This window comes from Podarcis muralis, chromosome 11, assembly GCF_964188315.1.
Source record: "Podarcis muralis chromosome 11, rPodMur119.hap1.1, whole genome shotgun sequence".
Classification (NCBI taxonomy): Eukaryota; Metazoa; Chordata; class Lepidosauria; order Squamata; family Lacertidae; genus Podarcis; species Podarcis muralis.
The window spans coordinates 39306156-39323622 of record NC_135665.1 but is presented as its reverse complement, the minus strand read 5'-3'; the positions used below and the strand labels follow the sequence as shown (position 1 = coordinate 39323622).

The 17467-nt window shown below is 41.2% G+C and overlaps 2 protein-coding genes across 3 annotated transcripts in view; both read right to left on the bottom strand.

Moving 5' to 3' along the window:
* Positions 1-8834, bottom strand: part of CMYA5 (cardiomyopathy associated 5) — a 56023-nt gene extending 47189 nt beyond the window's left edge. The window contains exon 1 of the mRNA XM_028749055.2: positions 8245-8834. Coding sequence (XP_028604888.2) covers positions 8245-8330 — 86 coding nt within the window. The 5' untranslated portion in view covers positions 8331-8834. The remainder of the gene's footprint in view (positions 1-8244) is intronic.
* Positions 8835-9826: 992 nt separating this feature from the next.
* The window catches only part of TENT2 (terminal nucleotidyltransferase 2), a 33414-nt gene continuing 25773 nt past the window's right edge, over positions 9827-17467 (bottom strand). For both annotated transcript variants that reach the window (XM_028748360.2, XM_028748361.2), the window contains 3 exons: positions 14819-14910; positions 13268-13347; positions 9827-11699 (listed from right to left, as the gene is read on the bottom strand). In XM_028748360.2, the coding sequence (XP_028604193.2) occupies positions 11625-11699; positions 13268-13347; positions 14819-14910 (247 nt within the window). In that variant the 3' untranslated portion in view covers positions 9827-11624. The remainder of the gene's footprint in view (positions 11700-13267; positions 13348-14818; positions 14911-17467) is intronic.

The following is a 17467-nucleotide window of genomic DNA, read 5'->3' as shown; positions in this document are numbered from 1 at the left end:
CATGGCCACCCTGTAAGATACAGAATACGTGCCTTTCAGAGTTGGATACCTACCTACATTAATCTAAGGTGTTTCAGTTAAAACATGAAAGCTATGGTGAGGCATCAGGCATAAGCCTGCATTTTATTAATGTTTGATCAGGACTTGTATATTAAAGAGGGCTTAGATTTTCAAAAGTTTCATGCCAGGCAGACCAGCTGCTTAAGAAAACACTGGCAATGTTTTCCTCCTAGACAAGGGGCCCCCTTGATTTATAGCAGGAAAATAACTTTCAAAGTCGTAAAAGCTGAAATTACAGGCTGAGAACGGACACTGACCCTACATGTTACAGAAGATAACAAAGGCAGAGATAAATATAATTAGGAATGAGTAAATAGTAAAATAATACCAATGTGCCTCCCAGTAAAATGAGCTAGATCTTCTTTCCAAGGTTAAAGACCAAATGGAGAAGCATCTGGCTGGCAGAAAGAAAGCATTTTTGGGAAGTCTTTTTTAAAGCTGTTTTCTTTCTTAAACTGAGAGAGTTTAAGGGTAATAAATGTTGGGAAGATCTAATGGGAAAAGCAACTGGCTGAAGAGGGGGGGGGGTAAACTAAAGAGGCTTCTTTAAAAACTGTTTTTTTACTGAGTTCCTTCCTTTCTACTTTGAGAAGCTTTATTCTTTTAAAAGGTTACCTATGATAATGTATGAAATATATTAGCTTAAATATATTGGTTTAAATGTAACTATGCAAAGGATTTAGAAAGTAACAAATTTAGATGTTAGATTCTTATTTCATAGAGTCCTAGAGTTGGAATAGACCACAGGGGCCATTGAGCCCAGCCCCCTGCCGGACAGGAAGACGCCATCTGGGCAGTCCTGATATATGGCTGTCAGACATTTGTTTAGAAACCTTCAAATGAAGTAGATCTTTCAATGTTGATGTGAAATTCAAGATCCTTGACATATGTTTAAGATAAAAATTTAAGATTAACCATTTGTTTTAGAAGGCAATAGGGCAAAGAGGGCAAGAGGTGAGCTGGTAATTAAGATTCCATGTAAGATATATTATTACTTATTTGTCATTTATAGATGTAACAATATATAGCTCTTTGTCTCCCTTATAAGGACAGGAGGATATGGGTGTATCTTTTGTGATTGGATATAGCAGGCAGCCAATAGGAATTTCAACCAGGCTGATTGGACAGATGCAGCCCAAGGAGGAGCAAAGGGGGCTGGATTAAGGGAATATAAGTGCTGGCCATAATGGCAGGAGGCCAGGCCAGAGCTTGGTAACCATATACCACTGTGCCTCTCATTTATTTGTCTGACAAATAAATTATTATTATTTTAATTTCTCTATTGCTGCGTTGAATATTTCATTCCAGCTAAGCGTTAACCACAAGCAGGGTGCTACAATGGGAAAATATTAACCCAATATTAACCAGGCTCTTGTTGCTTGAATAGAGACAAACCATTGTTTTAGATCTGTTTTAGACTCTTAAAATTAAACAGGAGAGCTAAGAAAAACAGATCAAGGGCCCAAACTTAGACCCTACGAAGAGATACAAAGCCTACTCACGGGTTGGTTGCAATATCATCAAGTGCATGACTTGTTAAAAGAAGACAAAAAGAGTTTAGGCTTTGATGATAAAAAATCAAAATTTAACGTAGAGGTTATAGATAGCAAGAACAAAACATTGTCTAAAATATATGAGATCTTATTGGAGTGGCAGACAAAAGATGAGGAGGTCAAGGAGGCAATGATTAAATGGGCCATTGACTTTGGGTATAATATTGATTTTGTAAGGTGGTCGGAACTGTGGAATAGTACCATAAAATTTACGGCCTGTACGGCATTGAGAGAGAATATTTGGAAGATGTTATATAGATGGTACCATACACCGGTGAAGCTGGCCAAAATGTATAGGTTACAGAACAACAAATGCTGGAAATGTGGCGAGGTGGAGGGTAATCTTTATCACATGTGGTGGCGTTGTAACAAGGTGAAAGGCTTTTGGGAAATTATTTATAATGAGCTTAAAAAAATATTTAAATACACCTTTCCCAAAAGACCTGAAGCCTTTTTGTTGGGACTGATGGGCAAAGAAATTAAAAAAGAAGATAAGACCATATTTCTTTACGCCACCACCGCAGCAAGAATTATATTGGCGCAAAATTGGAAAGTGGAAAATATACCCAGTTTAAGTGATTGGCAGGCCAAAATGATAAATTATGCCGAGTTGGATAGGTTAACAGTTAAAATTCGAGATCAAGACGAACAGAAATTTCAGAAAAATTGGAGTAAATATTGGAACTATATAGGAACAAATCTATAAAGCACTGGTGGGGATAGGAAAAATTTACTAGCGACTAAATTTGATTTGTGAAAAATAAGTACGGGAGTATGGAACATGTTTGATACTTACCAAAAGGGTGGAGGGGAGTCCCAGGTCTGAAAGAGTGTAGTATATTATGGTTTGTTAGAAATATGTGGTAAACCAGTTTCTTTTTTTGTATAGTCGAGGGAAGGGAAATAATAATTTAAGTAAACAAAGTATACTCTATATGTTAATGTATTATAAGATACACTTAGCTTGGACTTTGAGTATTTATATGTATTCTTATTGTTACCTTCTCTCCTTTTTCTTTGTCCGTGTTTTTTTCTTTTTGTATAATCTCAATAAAAAAGTATGATGCAAAAAATAAAAAAAAATAAAATTAAATTAAACAGGAGAGAAAGAAAGGTGAGAGAGGATTCATAAACAAATATGTTGACAGGAACAGTATTTCTGCTCCTGGCTCTTCGTCCACTGCCTCTCTCCTATCCCTGCAATATGTACTAGGATAAGAGTTCTTGCTTTTAACTAGAAGAAATATTGACCAGGTACAGTAATAGCAGCAAATCTTCACACTTTTTAATGCAGTGCTCACTGCCGAACAGATTGCCCAGACCTGCTGCAATCGATCAGTGTCTCATGCCTCACTGACACGTCTTCTGTGTTTTATTTTGAATGAAGCAAACCTCCCAGCGTAGGATGATATGAGGCCGGCCAGCTTTGGCTCTGGCAGACAGTCAAGTCCCACCAATTCAGTTGAGCAATTTCCTTCAAAATCAGAACTGCATCCAAGCCGGTGACTGAGCTACATATGTAACCAGAGAACTTTAGGGTCACTTGTTTGTTAAGTATTCATCCTGATTTGTTTGCACCAAGTTTGTAGGAAGGTTATACGGCATCCAAGGTTTATTGAGAATTCATGATGATCTGCTGGCAGGGAGGCTATTTAACATCATGTCACACGACTGTTATCCCATGTTTCCCAGTGCATTTTCCTCTCTCTTTCTTTAGTGCAAGAAAGCTATGTATTTTTTGCTCTATAAGACGCACCAGACCACAAGACACACCTAGTTTTTGGAGGAGGAAAACAAGAAAAAAAATATTCTGAATCTCAGAAGCCAGAACAGCAAGAGGGATCGCTGCGCAGTGAAAGTAGCAATCCCTCTTGCTGTTCTGGCTTCTGTGATAGCTGTGCAGCCTGCATTCGCTCCATAAGACGCACACACATTTCCCCTTACTTTTTAGGAGGGAAAAAGTGTGTCTTATAGAGCAAAAAATACAGTAGATTTATTTGGGGAGTGGATTTGTGTTCAAGTGTGCCAAATCCACTTAGCATCAGAACATAAGAAGAGCCTGATGGATCAGGCCAATGGCCCATCTAGTCCAGCATTCTGTTCTCACAGTGACCAGTCAGATGCCTATGGGATGCTTGCAAGAAGGATCTGAAAGCAGCAGTGCTCTCCCTGATTCTCAGCAACTGCAGTCCTCCTGCCTTCCGAGCACAATTCAAAGTGTTGGTGCTGACCTTTAAAGCCCTAAACGGCCTTGGTCCAGTATATCTGAAGGAGTGTCTCCACCCCCATCATTCTGTCCGGACACTGAGGTCCAGCGCCGAGGGCCTTCTGGCGGTTCCCTCACTGTGAGAAGCCAAGTTACAGGGAACCAGGCAGAGGGCCTTCTCGGTAGTGGCCCCCGCCCTGTGGAACGCCCTCCCACCAGATGTCAAAGAGAAAAACAACTACCAGACTTTTAGAAGACACCTTCTAATGTTTATTAATGTCTATTAATAGTCTATTAATGTTTAATAGACTATTGTATTTTAATATTCTGTTGGAAGCCACCCAGAGTGGCTGGGGAAACCCAGCCAGATGGGCGTGGTATAAATAATAAATTATTATTATTATACCATGAAAGCAGAGCAAAGCCATTGTGGTTAGTAGCCATGTGTAGCCTTATCCTCCATGAATCCCTTTTTAAAGACACCCATGCTGGCAGCCATCTCTACATCTTGGGGAGTGAATTTCCAGCACATCTCCTCAGTTGCACCCAGATTACATTTCACCCTGGATCTGATATCTTGCACCTAACCTTGGCTTGACCTTGACTTTCTGGGTGCTTTTTGCAACCGCTTGGTAGCACCATGTGAGAGCCAAAGTCTTCTGTGGATTCTGTTGGGATGTGGGCCTGCTCTGAATGGGGGTGTAACCCTTCTGGAGGAGGGGGCACCTAGCTTGGTGGTGCTCTAGGTCCATTCCTATAGCTAAAGAGCCTCGGTGACACTGAGTGTCTTCTCTATCAGCTTTGACTGGTGTCCCAGCTGTGCCCCTATCTGGACAGGGATAGCCTAGCATCTGCAGTCGATGCTCTGGTAACCTCTGTTCGGATTACTGCAATATGTTGTATGTGGGGCAGCCTTTGAAGATGGTTTGGAAGCTGCAACTGGTGCAGAATTCAGTGGCCAGATTGTTGACTGGGGAAGGATAACCTGAACATATATACACCAATTCTGGCATGACTGCACTGGTTACCAATTTGGTGCCCAGGCTGAATTCAAAGTGCTGTTTTTGACATATAAAGCCTCATGCAGCTCAGGACCTCAATACCTCAAGGATCAGCTCTCCCCACGTGAACCAAACTGGACCCTGCAATTGTCATCTAAGGCCCTTTTCCATGTGGCCCCTTCACTGGAGACCCACACTGTGGTAACAAGAGAATGGGCCCTTTCTGTGGTGGCTCCCTGCATCTGGGGTTGCTGTCCCCAGAGAGGCTTACCTGCCAACCTAGCAGTTCGAAAGCATCCCAGTGCAAGTAGATAAATAGGTACGCTGAGGCGGAGAGGTAAACGGCGTTTCTGTGTGCTCTGGTTTACATCACTGTGTTCTGTTGTGTCACAAGTGGTTTAGTCATGCTGGCCACATGACCCAGAAAGTTGTCTGTGGACAAACGCCAGCTCCCTCGGCCTGAAAGTGAGATGAGCACCGCACCCCATAGTCACCTTTGACTGGACTTAATCGTACAGGGGTCCTTTACCTTTACTTTTTTTTTTTACCTGGCACCATCTCTGTTTTATTTTAGACACCAGGCAAAAACCTTCAGTGGTTTGGGCTCTTAATTTCAATGGTTTTGAGTGCCTGTGGTCTCTTTTAGTGGGGGAATATAGTGCAATTTCCTCCTCTCTTCCCCACTATGCAATCTGCATTTTAAAAACCCCTGTTATTTGTGTTTTGACATCATTGCTTTAGAAGCGCTGATCTTGGCAGCTGCCTCCCATAAAATGTAGTTCTGCCCTCAGCACAGCAGCTGGCACAACTGGGTCATAAGTACACTTTGAGTGCTTGAGAGAGAGAAAGGGCAAGACAACTTCACTTTTCTGCTCCCACTTCCCTAATCCAGCTCGCTCTCGTGCTGAAGATGAATTTGCAGCTACATTTTTAAAAACCACTAACGCTACAGCCACCCTCACTTCAGGGCGCAGCGTAAGAGATCATTTGGGCGAGTTCCCAGAGACAGGCAACACATTTATCAAGTCACGTTAGTCATTTCCATTAATCACATTCCCATTCTTCTTCAGAAGCAACACACACAGAGAATCCATTTGGCTAATTAAACTACGTGTAAGTAATGCAAAGTCATTTATCCTTGCTATATTAATCAGGGGCGTAGTGGTACATGCTGAGGTGCAGGAGCCGATCATGACAGCTCCCATAACTGCACTGCTAAGAAAAGTCTGCAAATGCAGGCAATTGTATTAATCCATTATTAGAGATATGTACACACACACCAGAGAGCACCAGGACATGTAAGCACCATGCATATAAGTATCAGGGTGGTTGCAATTGTATGCGCCGTTCAACCCAGGAATGATTGCGCATCAACAAATTATCTTCGGCCCAGATGAAATGCAGCTTTTACCCTTTAATTAAAAATGCAAACCATCTCGCAAAGGAGTGTTGCCATTTAAATGGCTAGCATGAAGAAATAGGGACCCCATCAAAGAAAACAAAAGAAGTATCCAGCCTTAACTTCCTACAAAAAGGGTAAATGAAGATTTAATGGCTGGGGGAATATGGCCTGGCATTTTGATGCCAATGATATCCTGTGGGGACTTTCTACAAGAGGATCCATCACACAATAAAACATCCATCTGAAAGCACCTCCAGTATTAAATCTACCTTGCCCCAGGGGAATTTCAGGAGAACAAAGCTGAGCTGCAAATTCAGCCTCAGGAAATTCTTCACACAGTGCCGTAAATGAGCTACGGTATTTGCTACCATAAAACATAGTGGTGGGTCTCCAGTGTGGACAGTTTTTAAAGGGGATTAGACAAGACTAGAGGATAAGGTTATCAATAGTTATTCGCCATGCTTATATGCTACCTCCAGTAGCAGCAATATGTCTCTGAATACCAGTCACTGAGGAGCATGAGGAGGACAAGAGTTATGACACCCTGACCCTGATTGTGGGATTCTTATAGGCATCTGGTTAGCTGTTATGGGAAACAGAATGGTGGACAAGATTTGGCTTTGGTCTGGTCCAGCAAGACTCCTCTTATGTTATTTAGGAGGGCAGATGGGCCAAATTGGAGCTGCATAATACCTGTTCTGCCTTTGTAAGAACTTGATCATTTAGTGTGGCAACACCCTGCCTATTGAGATCAAGTAGGCACCTTCAGTTGGTGCCTGATAAAAAGATTCCCAGATGCACAGAAAGTTGAGTTGATTTTAATCTGCTTTTATATTTTAACTTTTGTAGGTTTTAAAGTACGGTTGTGAATTTCCCCTCAATTTTATCGTTTTGTCTTTCTGTAAACCACTTTGAGGGTTTTCACAATCAATTTTAGGAAACAAACAAACCGATCTGTGGCATGACGACTTTGGGGGAACCAGTTTTTGCCGCTAGGTTTCCCTCTTTTAAAAGCAAGATGTCTTCTTCTTTTATTATTATTAGATCTAGGTAGGGCAAACCAGTTGAGCAGGTAAGGCAGTGATCTAGTAGCCCCTCACCACCACCAGCATGCTGGCTAGGGCTCTGTCTCCATGGGGGACGGCTCCAGGGAGAGGAGAAAAGGACAATTCAATAACCAAGTGACAGCAGATCTTGAGCCAAAGCAGCAAGACAAGGCTCCCTGTACTACCAAGTGTTCACCTCCAGCAGTTCAGACCTCCCTGGTTTCAGTGGGAGTTTTTATTTTGTAGTCAAAATGGGCTTATTGCTACAAAGTCCTGAACCAGAAACTGGGAACCATCATGGTAAACTTTTCTGGCTAGGAATCTTCCTTAACTATATACGTACATCTGCTACTGCTTTTGGGGTGCCCTTTCCATTCATCTATTGGGTGCAGAGCTGAAATCACCCCATTTTTAGGAGCCCTGTGCTGTCAGACCAAGCAACAAGCCATGCCGAAAGTTCATGAAACCCAAACGGCCTGTAGCCTCCAAACACAAACTGAGTCACAACCACCACTCATTTCCACACACACACACACACACACACACCCCGCAAGCAATCGATTCTTTAATTAAAGTTCTCCCCCACCTCTCATTGCACCGTGGGTTATGGCGTTTTCAAAAGAACAAATTAAAGGACTCGTCCGCTTCACTTACACACACACACCCTGAGAGTAATGGAGATTGATATGCAGTGACGAGCCAGCTCGGAAGGAGCAGGAGGGGATGCCAATCCAACTGGCACAACGCAGGATCTTTAAATAGAAAATGCCTTTTGCACACAGGCCAGGCACTTTCAGAATCACAACCAGCTGCATTCAGAATCGTCAGAAAGCTCCCCCTCATCCTCAAAACTTTCATCTCCTTTTTGATGCCGCACGGCATTTGCACAAAGGCACTGCTCCCCGTTTCAGTTCTCCAGAACTTCTTGACAGCCTGTAAGTAGCCTGCAGAGTCTCATTTTTGAAAGGTATCGTACCTGTTTGGCTCATATTCATCCTCCTCTTCAGCTTCCATGGAGACGTCAGGTGATCCGTCAGACTCGTAGTTGCAGTCGGTCTCCATTTTGTCCCCCAGGTCACTTTCCCTAGCTGTGTTTATCCCCCTCTACTCAATACTCTCCAGGGTTGCCCGAAGCAAACTGTCATCCACAGCAGCTCGGCTCTCCTGACTCAGGAAAGTCTTTAAATAGAACGACGGAAAGTTGAAACATCAAACCGCTGCTGCCACCTTGGACTGGCCACTGGGTCCTAACACCACCTTGTTTCCAGGGCCAGCAAATAGGTGGCTGGCCTGCAAATTAGTGGCCTTGATCTATCTATGGCTTCCCGGGCCAGAGCTCAGGCAGGCCTAACCACCTGTGGCTCTGAATGCAGATAGAGGTCTTCCCCTGCAGCATCCAGACAATCCAGGAGACTACTATCACATTCTCTCTTGCTGGATCAAGACATATTTGTTTCTTATCATATTCACATCATGTTTTCCCTCTGAGGAGTTCAAGATGGTCTCTCCCTTCCTGTTGTATCTTCACAAGAAGCCTATGAGGGAGATTAGGCTGAGAGTCTGTGACCGGCTCAAGGTCACCCAGTGAGCTATGAATTGCCATTTATACTTTGTGTTATGTAAGAACTTTTCGCATGTGCTCTCTTGTCTATATGCAGCACATGCTCTCATACACACACAAAAGTACAGGGGCACAGGATTCTCATGAAATGTTACTGTCCAGCTGTGGAATCAAGTAACAGAAGGAGGTCTATCAGCATCCCTGTTTGCTCATTCGCTCTTTACCCTTCCCATTTAGTCGCCTCAGTTCTGAGGCAGAAGGACCTCAGCTTAGCAGTAGAACATTTGGCCTTGCATGCAGGAGGTCCCAAAACCAATCCCTAAGTCTACCATCAGGGCTGGGAAAATATGAGCTTACCACATGGCAGCAAAACTGAAATAGTTTCTTCTTGTTATCAACTTTGGTTAGTCTATAGATTTATAAACTGTACAAAAAGTGACATTCTATTATTTTTTTATTTATTATTATTATTATTATTATTATTATTATTATTATTATTATTATTATTATTATTCCCAAAGGTCTCAGGGTAGTTACAATATAAAAACACAATATAAAAGCACAAAAGCAATTGAATAACACCCCCCACCCCATTCCAGCACATTTTAAAAAGGGCATTATCTTGGGATCATTGCTGAAAATGTTCTGTCTTGTGTCTATCAACCTAACTCCTCCTGATGAGTACCCAAGCAGGGCTCCCACAGAGGCAGAGAGAGAGAGGTGATCTGAGTGATTCACACCATTGGCACATGCAACCCACTATCAATGCAACATGGAGCCCAGCCACCAAGAAACTGGTGTTTGTGAGTGTGTGTAGCAGTAGCAGCAACATGTAAACTGTGTCCCAGAACATACTTCTAGCCCATCATATTAGGGCTAGCCCCATAAGTCGTGTGCAAGGCTAAAAAGTTTAAATCCAAATTTCTTCACATCACTGAGATTCATAAAGCACTCTTCACAATACTACCAGGCTACACAATAAGAGCCGAGAAGCGGATTGAAAGAAAAAGGTGAAATATACAAAAGATAGCTTTATTTTCAATACAGAAACTTTATTCCACTTGACACAATAAAAATATTAAACTTAGAGGGGAAAGGAAGTTCGACATCAGTGAAAAGTAAACATTTGTTAACATATGAATTGGGCTGCAATAAATATTAGAGGCACAAATTGTGCAACAGCAGATCTAAAATAAGTCTCATACTTCTTGGGGGGAAAGTTAAAATTTAAGTTTTCTTAAATCCTGATTTATATAGCAGCTGACCAACATACAAATATTTACACAAAAATAGAAACAAATTAAAAGAACAACAACTTGGCTTATCGTAGCAGCTATTTTTCGCAGTTGTCACTACTTTATATATATATATATATGGAAAGAAAACGGTAGGAGAGGGCTCAACTCATGGTGGCTCCACAATTTACAACAGAGCAGTGGGATGGGTGAATGAGGAAGTGGAAAGAACGTATGCTTCCTTACACTGCTGTTGTGGCGCAGGAAACTGGGGAGGGGGTTGTACAAGCCATGGTACCATCCTTGTAGGATCCATATATCACAATGGAAGTGCAGTTAAGAGGAAGTACAATTCTCCCTTGCGTTTCCTTTCCCTCTGCTTCACTGTAATGTTCAACGCCACCCTCAGTCTGCAGTGAGCATCAAGCAACATAGAGCAGTCTGCCATAAAAAAAAATCTTACCTGCAGTGCCTGTAGATCAAGTAGGAACACAGAGCCCACTGACCATTCCTAATGGCAGGCAAACTGCCTGACAACATCCTGATTTTTTGCAGCCCCAGGGTGGCCGGAAACACACAAAATGCTTTTCAAACCGAAGGGGCTGCTATACATGGATGGCAGGCTGCATTCAGCTCAGCATGTCACACATTATGCAAGCCTAACAGATGATTCAACTGCCTTGAAGTTATTCTGCTGCTTAAAAAAAATCCAGTAAAGAATACAACCCCCAGAAATTCTCGCTGAGGTGGCAAACCTGCTGCATGAGTTGTGCCACTTCAGACTGCAGGTGGGGGGGGGGGGGCCTCACAACTTGAACAGGCTCTTCCATTTAACGAAATTCCTTCCACACAGGAAGCTGCAAGTCAGGAAAAGGTTGTAACCTGGCCTCCTTATACCCAGCACCTGGTTTTCAATGTGGAAGGGAATTCTGTTCTATGGAGGAGTAGTCAGTCCTACGCAATCTAAAGTAGCACAAACCAAATACATTTGCAAGCTCATTGAGAATTAAGCCAGATCAGCATCATCATTTAGGGTGTAGTTGTTATTTTTTCTTTAAAAGTTGCTGTTTCTTATTACAAGATTATTAAAAGCTGAAAAGAGCCAAGGAGAGCCAAAGTGCATATTGCATTTTGCAGCTGTAAAGCAGGAGCTACTCTCTCGCGTAAGGAAATGTGCACAGTATGCTATACTTTAAAGTCACGGCCTGACTGTCATACATTTCATCTATACATTTCAATATTCCATGTGGCTGAGTCAAACCACTACAACGTAAGTTAACAATAAATCAAACTCCCAACAGATTTGCAAAATTAGTATTACAGCAGTCTCTTTATTGGTCACTGATTCAATATGTTTCGGAAAGCCAGTCTTCAAATTGTTAATGCATTTCATGAAGGTTGCATTTAATTCTTACAAAAGTTTCCTTAACAAAATTTTGAAAGAATAATCTCCTCTTTAAAAATAAGATCAGTGGGAAGGGAGGGGGGAAATGCATCCCGGGGTTTCAGTAATGTCTTTTGTGTATTTCAGAATGGTCCACTTAAGGAGAAGGAAGCCAATTATCTTTTCTGTAGAGTTGCTCTTAAAGGTAGTACACAGTTCAAGTCCCTCCTGTCTCTCAATCTCTGCCATGACTATGAAACAGAACAAAATGCAAAAATGAACATACTGGAACATATTAAAGACAACATTAGTAAGATTCACAACCAAAGTAAGTACAGTGCACAGTGTGCAAGGGGTTGAGTGTGCCATAAGAATTTCTGACTCTCTTGAAAAGTGAATCATTGCAGGGCCATTTCCTCAAACCACATCCACCTGCCCCACACTGGACAGCATATGGACATCAAGTGTGGGACAGGTAGAGACACAGCTGTCTTAGTGGGCACTCCGACTGTTTCATGGCAAGCAAGACTTGCTGTCAGTGCTGATCAGCTGACTAGTGGTGACAGCAAGCCCTGGTGATATTGGCTGTGCTGCAAAAGTTTGCAAATGGAACTGCTCGTTCAGCCCGGACACTGAGATCCAGCTCCGAGGGCCTTTTGGCTGTCCCCTCATTGCGAGAAGCGAGGTTACAGGGAACCAGGCAGAGGGCCTTCTCGGTAGTCGCGCCCGCTCTGTGGAACGCCCTCCCATCAGATGTCAAGGAAATAAACAACTGTGACTTTTAGAAGACACCTGAAGGCAGCCCTGTATAGGGAAGTTTTTAATGTGTGATGTTTTACTGTGTTTGATGATTAATTTGCTAGAAGCCACCCAGAGTGGCTGGGGCAAGCCCATCAGATGGATGGTATATAAATAATAAAGTATTATTATTATTATTATTATTATTATTATTATTATTATTTCAACGGCCCAAATCACCAGAAGTTGTCATGTTGAATGACTGATGGGCTGGCTGACCCTCCCACCTCCATTGGCCAAAGCCCACTTCCTGCTCCTGCAAGAGGTTTCAAAATATGATTTACATTTATTACAGCTTGAATTAGCTACATAATGGTACCTCGGGTTACATACGCTTCAGGTTACATACGCTTCAAGTTACAGACTCTGCTAACCCAGAAATAGTACCTCGGGTTAAGAACTTTGCTTCAGGATGAGAAATTGTGCTCCGGCGGCGCGGCAGCAGCGAGAGGCCCCATTAGCTAAAGTGGTGCTTCAGGTTAAGAACAGTTTCAGGTTACGAACAGACCTCCAGAACGAATTAAGTACGTAACCAGAGGTACCACTGTATAAGTTCCCAGATACTTAATTTTAGAAGTCAAACTACTTTCCAAGTATGAAACACACTGAAGACAGTACTCTGATCACCGAGGTCATGACATGCGAGTTACAAGCAATCTGGCTACAAAAAGGTCCTATGGCAAGGCTCCTAAGGAGATGCATTTTCCTTCTTTGAACAGCAGGTACATTTGCCTGATTTGAAAGTCCTCTCAATTTCAAAGTCATTTGCCTTTGGAAGTTGCTGTTTGAAAAACATAAGGCCAAAATCCCTTTGGGTGCACAGAAAGAGTTGCACCGTTCTTTGGATTTCAGCCATGGAGGGGGGAAGAAAGCCAAGGATTAATTGCTTAGAAAAATCAGAGAAGCACAAATATGTCTTGGATCTCAAGTTTCACGGGGGGGGGGGGGGGGCAATTTTCTTCAAACAATTATATGTAATCACTTTTTTGTGAAGCTTTATTGGACTGTTGTGCATATTTACCTTGCGAAATTCATCTAGGATAATGTCAAACTTCTGTTTTTCATGTACCGCTCTAGCTGTGTTTGTTCGATCAAAAGGTTCTGAAAAGGTCAAAAGAGCATTACCAGTGATGTAGCTTTCACTAGGGTTTGTTTGGTGTGTTCTTTTTATTCTAAAGCAGCAGTCCTAAAACTATTCACTTAGGAAAAAATACACTGGAATCAACAAAGCTATATGAAAGTATAGGACGTATGGTGATCTTACATTTACTCTATTTTCTGAGAGAGGGGTAATCAAAGTGAAATATTTTTCTACTGTAGTTTATTTTTTGCATTGCAAGGGCCATAATCTGAGCAAATCACAAAACCCTAGCAATCATGAAGTTGTGTTGAGCCATATGAACATACTCTTCTGCAAACTACAATTTCAGTGCACAATTATGTACGCTTATCTTAATGAAACTGATACAAAGGGTTAGATCCACATAATGGGAGTATTTTTTTCAATTTTAGTAGAAATTATTACTTGAATGAATGAATGAATGAATGAATGCAAATAACAGCTGCATGTTCCTGAGAATCTCCAGGCTTTGCACAATTCTTCAGGATTCTCTTAAATACATACATGTTTAAAGCAATTATCAAAAGGAGAGAACAAGCAAAAACCACACCAATACGTGAAAAAGAGAACAGACTACACAGCCTCAAGGCAGCTTTTCTGGCATAAGGAAAAGGCCACTGCTAGGAAAACATTGATTTCTTTATATGATTTTTTACCCACTTTTCACAGAACCTCTGTGGAGCAGGAATTCTGCAGCTTAGGGACTGCTCTTCCAAGCTGCAACCGTCAGATGTCAGGGGATAGGAGAACTATTCAAGGGCCCCATCCACCCCATAGCATCTGAGGAGGTCTATGGGTAAGGAAGCTATCTTTCAGAGGACTGAGTAACGGTTGTTCCAAGATGAAAAGTATTTAAATGATGGTGAAATATATATCTCACAATACTTAATACGCAGCAGGGAATGATTCCATGGATAAATCAGTCTCTATTTTAATTCTCTCTTTGTAAAAACAACAGTAGTAGTGAGAGGCTTTGTAAGAATGGTACAAGCGTTAATTGAGTAATGACGTACTGTACTGACAAACTAAACATTGTATCTTTATGCAGTGGGGCTGTTCACACTTAACGCCAAACTATAGTTTAGAGCATGGGTGGTAGATGCTGTGGACTACAACTTCAATCAGCTTCCACTAGTTGTGTTGTAGCCCAACAACATTTGGAGACCACCACATTGGCTACCCCCAGTTTCGACTTATGAAAACAAGCTTTGGGCTTCCATGCACCCATCCTCTGAACATCAATATGCAATTTCTAATCCCCACGTGCAAAAAACATTCATTAGCCTACTTGGACAAAATAGCAAAGGATGCTTTGCAACAAACCAGAAATTGGCATTGTATTTAAAAAGCCCCAGTACTGCTTAAATGTTCTCAGCTTGCAGAAAAACACTCTTCACTCCAACAGATTATATATGTATAACAGTTAAGTTACAAAAAAGCTTCAGAATTTACCTTCTACACAAATGAACTTGTTTCTCCATTCAACACCATCAGGTCTTGGAATGGCCTTGCCTTCACGAACTGAAATCATTTGACTGCTCCAACTAGCAAAGGGAAAACGATTGTAATAAACTTTTACAATTTGGGTTTTAAAAAAAAAGTTATTGTGTAATGATCCTTATTTATTTGGTAAGCACATCACTTTGAAGCAGCTCAGAAGAATGGAAAATAACCTAGAAATGCCACTGTGGCTGTTGCAGGTGGCAGAAATCAGGAAAAGCTGTGCTAGGCTAAAGTAATCAGGGTCACAGGGAAGATATATATAGGACCAGGTAGAAATTTGGAAGATAAGAAACTGGACCTCAGATCTTGGATTCCCCATTTTTGCTAATGACTCCCATTAGCAAAGTTCCAAAAGGGGGGGGGGGGAATGTAGGTCAGTGAAAAGAGAAATGTTATAGCATCATTTGGCTTATATCCCAACTTGTCAATAAATTTAAGAAAAAATAAGCTAAAGGAAAGAGTTATGTAACAGAATTAAGCAGATCACAGCAGACAGTAATACCATTCCGCTGGACTCTGAACCAAGCTAACCATTTTTTTGCAAAATCCATCTGGCTTCTAAAAATCACTGGAAAAAAGCAGTTGCTTTTCAGCACAACAAAAAAGCCCAAATATTAATAACTGCCTTTTGATATTAAGTTATTGAGGCCGATATATGTACACACATGGGGAAATCAAAGACAGAATAACATATTTTGTAATTTCTTCGCTAAGTGGGCATGTAAACACTTCTGGTTTTATGGACACCTCCAAAAAATTTCCAGAACTATTGAACCTATAAGGGAAGCAATGCAAAAATTATGAAACTGAATGGAAGTCATAGGGTTATCCAATATGGCAATTATTTGCTCTAAGCTCTACAAAAAAAAAGGTTGGGGTGGGGGGAGAGGATTCCAGAACTTTTGTTGGGCAATTATTTCATTGGAAATAATGGCTGCAATGTTTAACCTAAAGGTACCCCTCTAAAACATATAAAATACTCACTAGGAGAACCCCCTTCATTATAAAAGGCAAGGAAGAGAGACGAAAGGACCACACATTGCAAGAAACACCACAACCAGGGCAGCAGCAAGACTTATCCCAATAACGGTCCTGGGAGTAGTATAAAATCACCATTCTACACGTAGAGAAGCAAATCTGAATGCCAGTTTGAAAGCTTTTGAAAATTTAAATCCATGTATATGAATTGTGTATGCACTTGATATATCTAATACTATTCATTCTGAGTTGCTGGTCAATCTAAGCTTTGCCACAGGAGGACACAGCAAATCCATACTTATTTTTGTTTTATCTATCAAAATACAGATTAACCATAGGTTGACCTTAAATCTGAACTTGGTAGTCTGTTATGTAACTAAAAAGCAACAGCTTAAAAGTAGGAGTTTTTGAAATGTCCCACTGAGACATTTTAAACAATTTTACACCATGAAAAATTCAAACTAATGGGCAGTTAAGACTGTGCATTATTGTAACACGGAGAAGATTTATGAAAATGTTATTACTGCCTATTTATCTTCCGAAATGTTCCATGTTTCTTAATAAAAGTGCAATTGCTTCATAAAATTTAAACTTTCCTATTAAGTGGCAAATATTTAAATTTTTATCTAGAGGGATCATTTAATCTTAAACTCCCTCTCACTGGAGATATGCATGACATTTACACCAGTAACTGCTTTGCTACTCATTGGTAGCTGGAAACCTACCACCTTCCCTTAACGGTATAAATGAAATAGGACATTTAAGAATTTTTGCAGTCAGAAGGACTTCAGGAAGCAGATCATTTCCTCACTCCCCTACAGAATATATTTCTAGGATATGTTTAATTTAGCTAGCATTTTCAGTAAAACAGAAGTACAGTGTTTGCTTAAGACATCCACGATTATGTACTAGTCAGTAAAAACAGCATTCACCCAAATTTAGTTGTGCGGAATAAGTGAAGCAAACTTAATCTTGAATTTGTATTTACAAATGGTACTTTTGACAGTGCTTTGCCAATTCTACTGTAAAACTGACTTCCATTCTATTACAGTGCTCAGCAATATTTCATCCTGCTAAACCAGCTGCTACATAGTCCTATGGTGGCATATATATCTCTGAACAGCAGGTCCATCCCATAGGCAGATCTTGCTCAGTACTTAAATGCACATGGGTACAACTGTGAGGAGGTTTTCCTTTACAGTCGTACATTGGTTTTCAAGCAGCTTAGTTCCTGAACATTTTGGCTCCTGAACGTCACAAACCCCAGAAGTGACTGTTCCAGTTTGTGAACTATTTTTGGAAGCTGAACATCCAATGGGGCTTCCGTGGCTTCTGATTGGCTGCAGGAGCTTCCTGCAGCCAATCAGAAGCCGCGATTTGGTTTTTGAACATTTTGGAAGTCAAACGGATTTCCAGAACGGATTCCGTTCAACTTCCAAGGTACGACTGTATATACAACACCCCCTAACTCCATTTTGGTAAACTATGAACTGCAGACTGCCAAATTATTTGTGATCTAAGTCCAAGAACTCTCCCACTGATTTATTAACTTTTCTTAGCTTGTGCCGTACATTTTTAACCTCCCTTTGCATGTAAACCATTAAGCCACCCAGCCTTAAC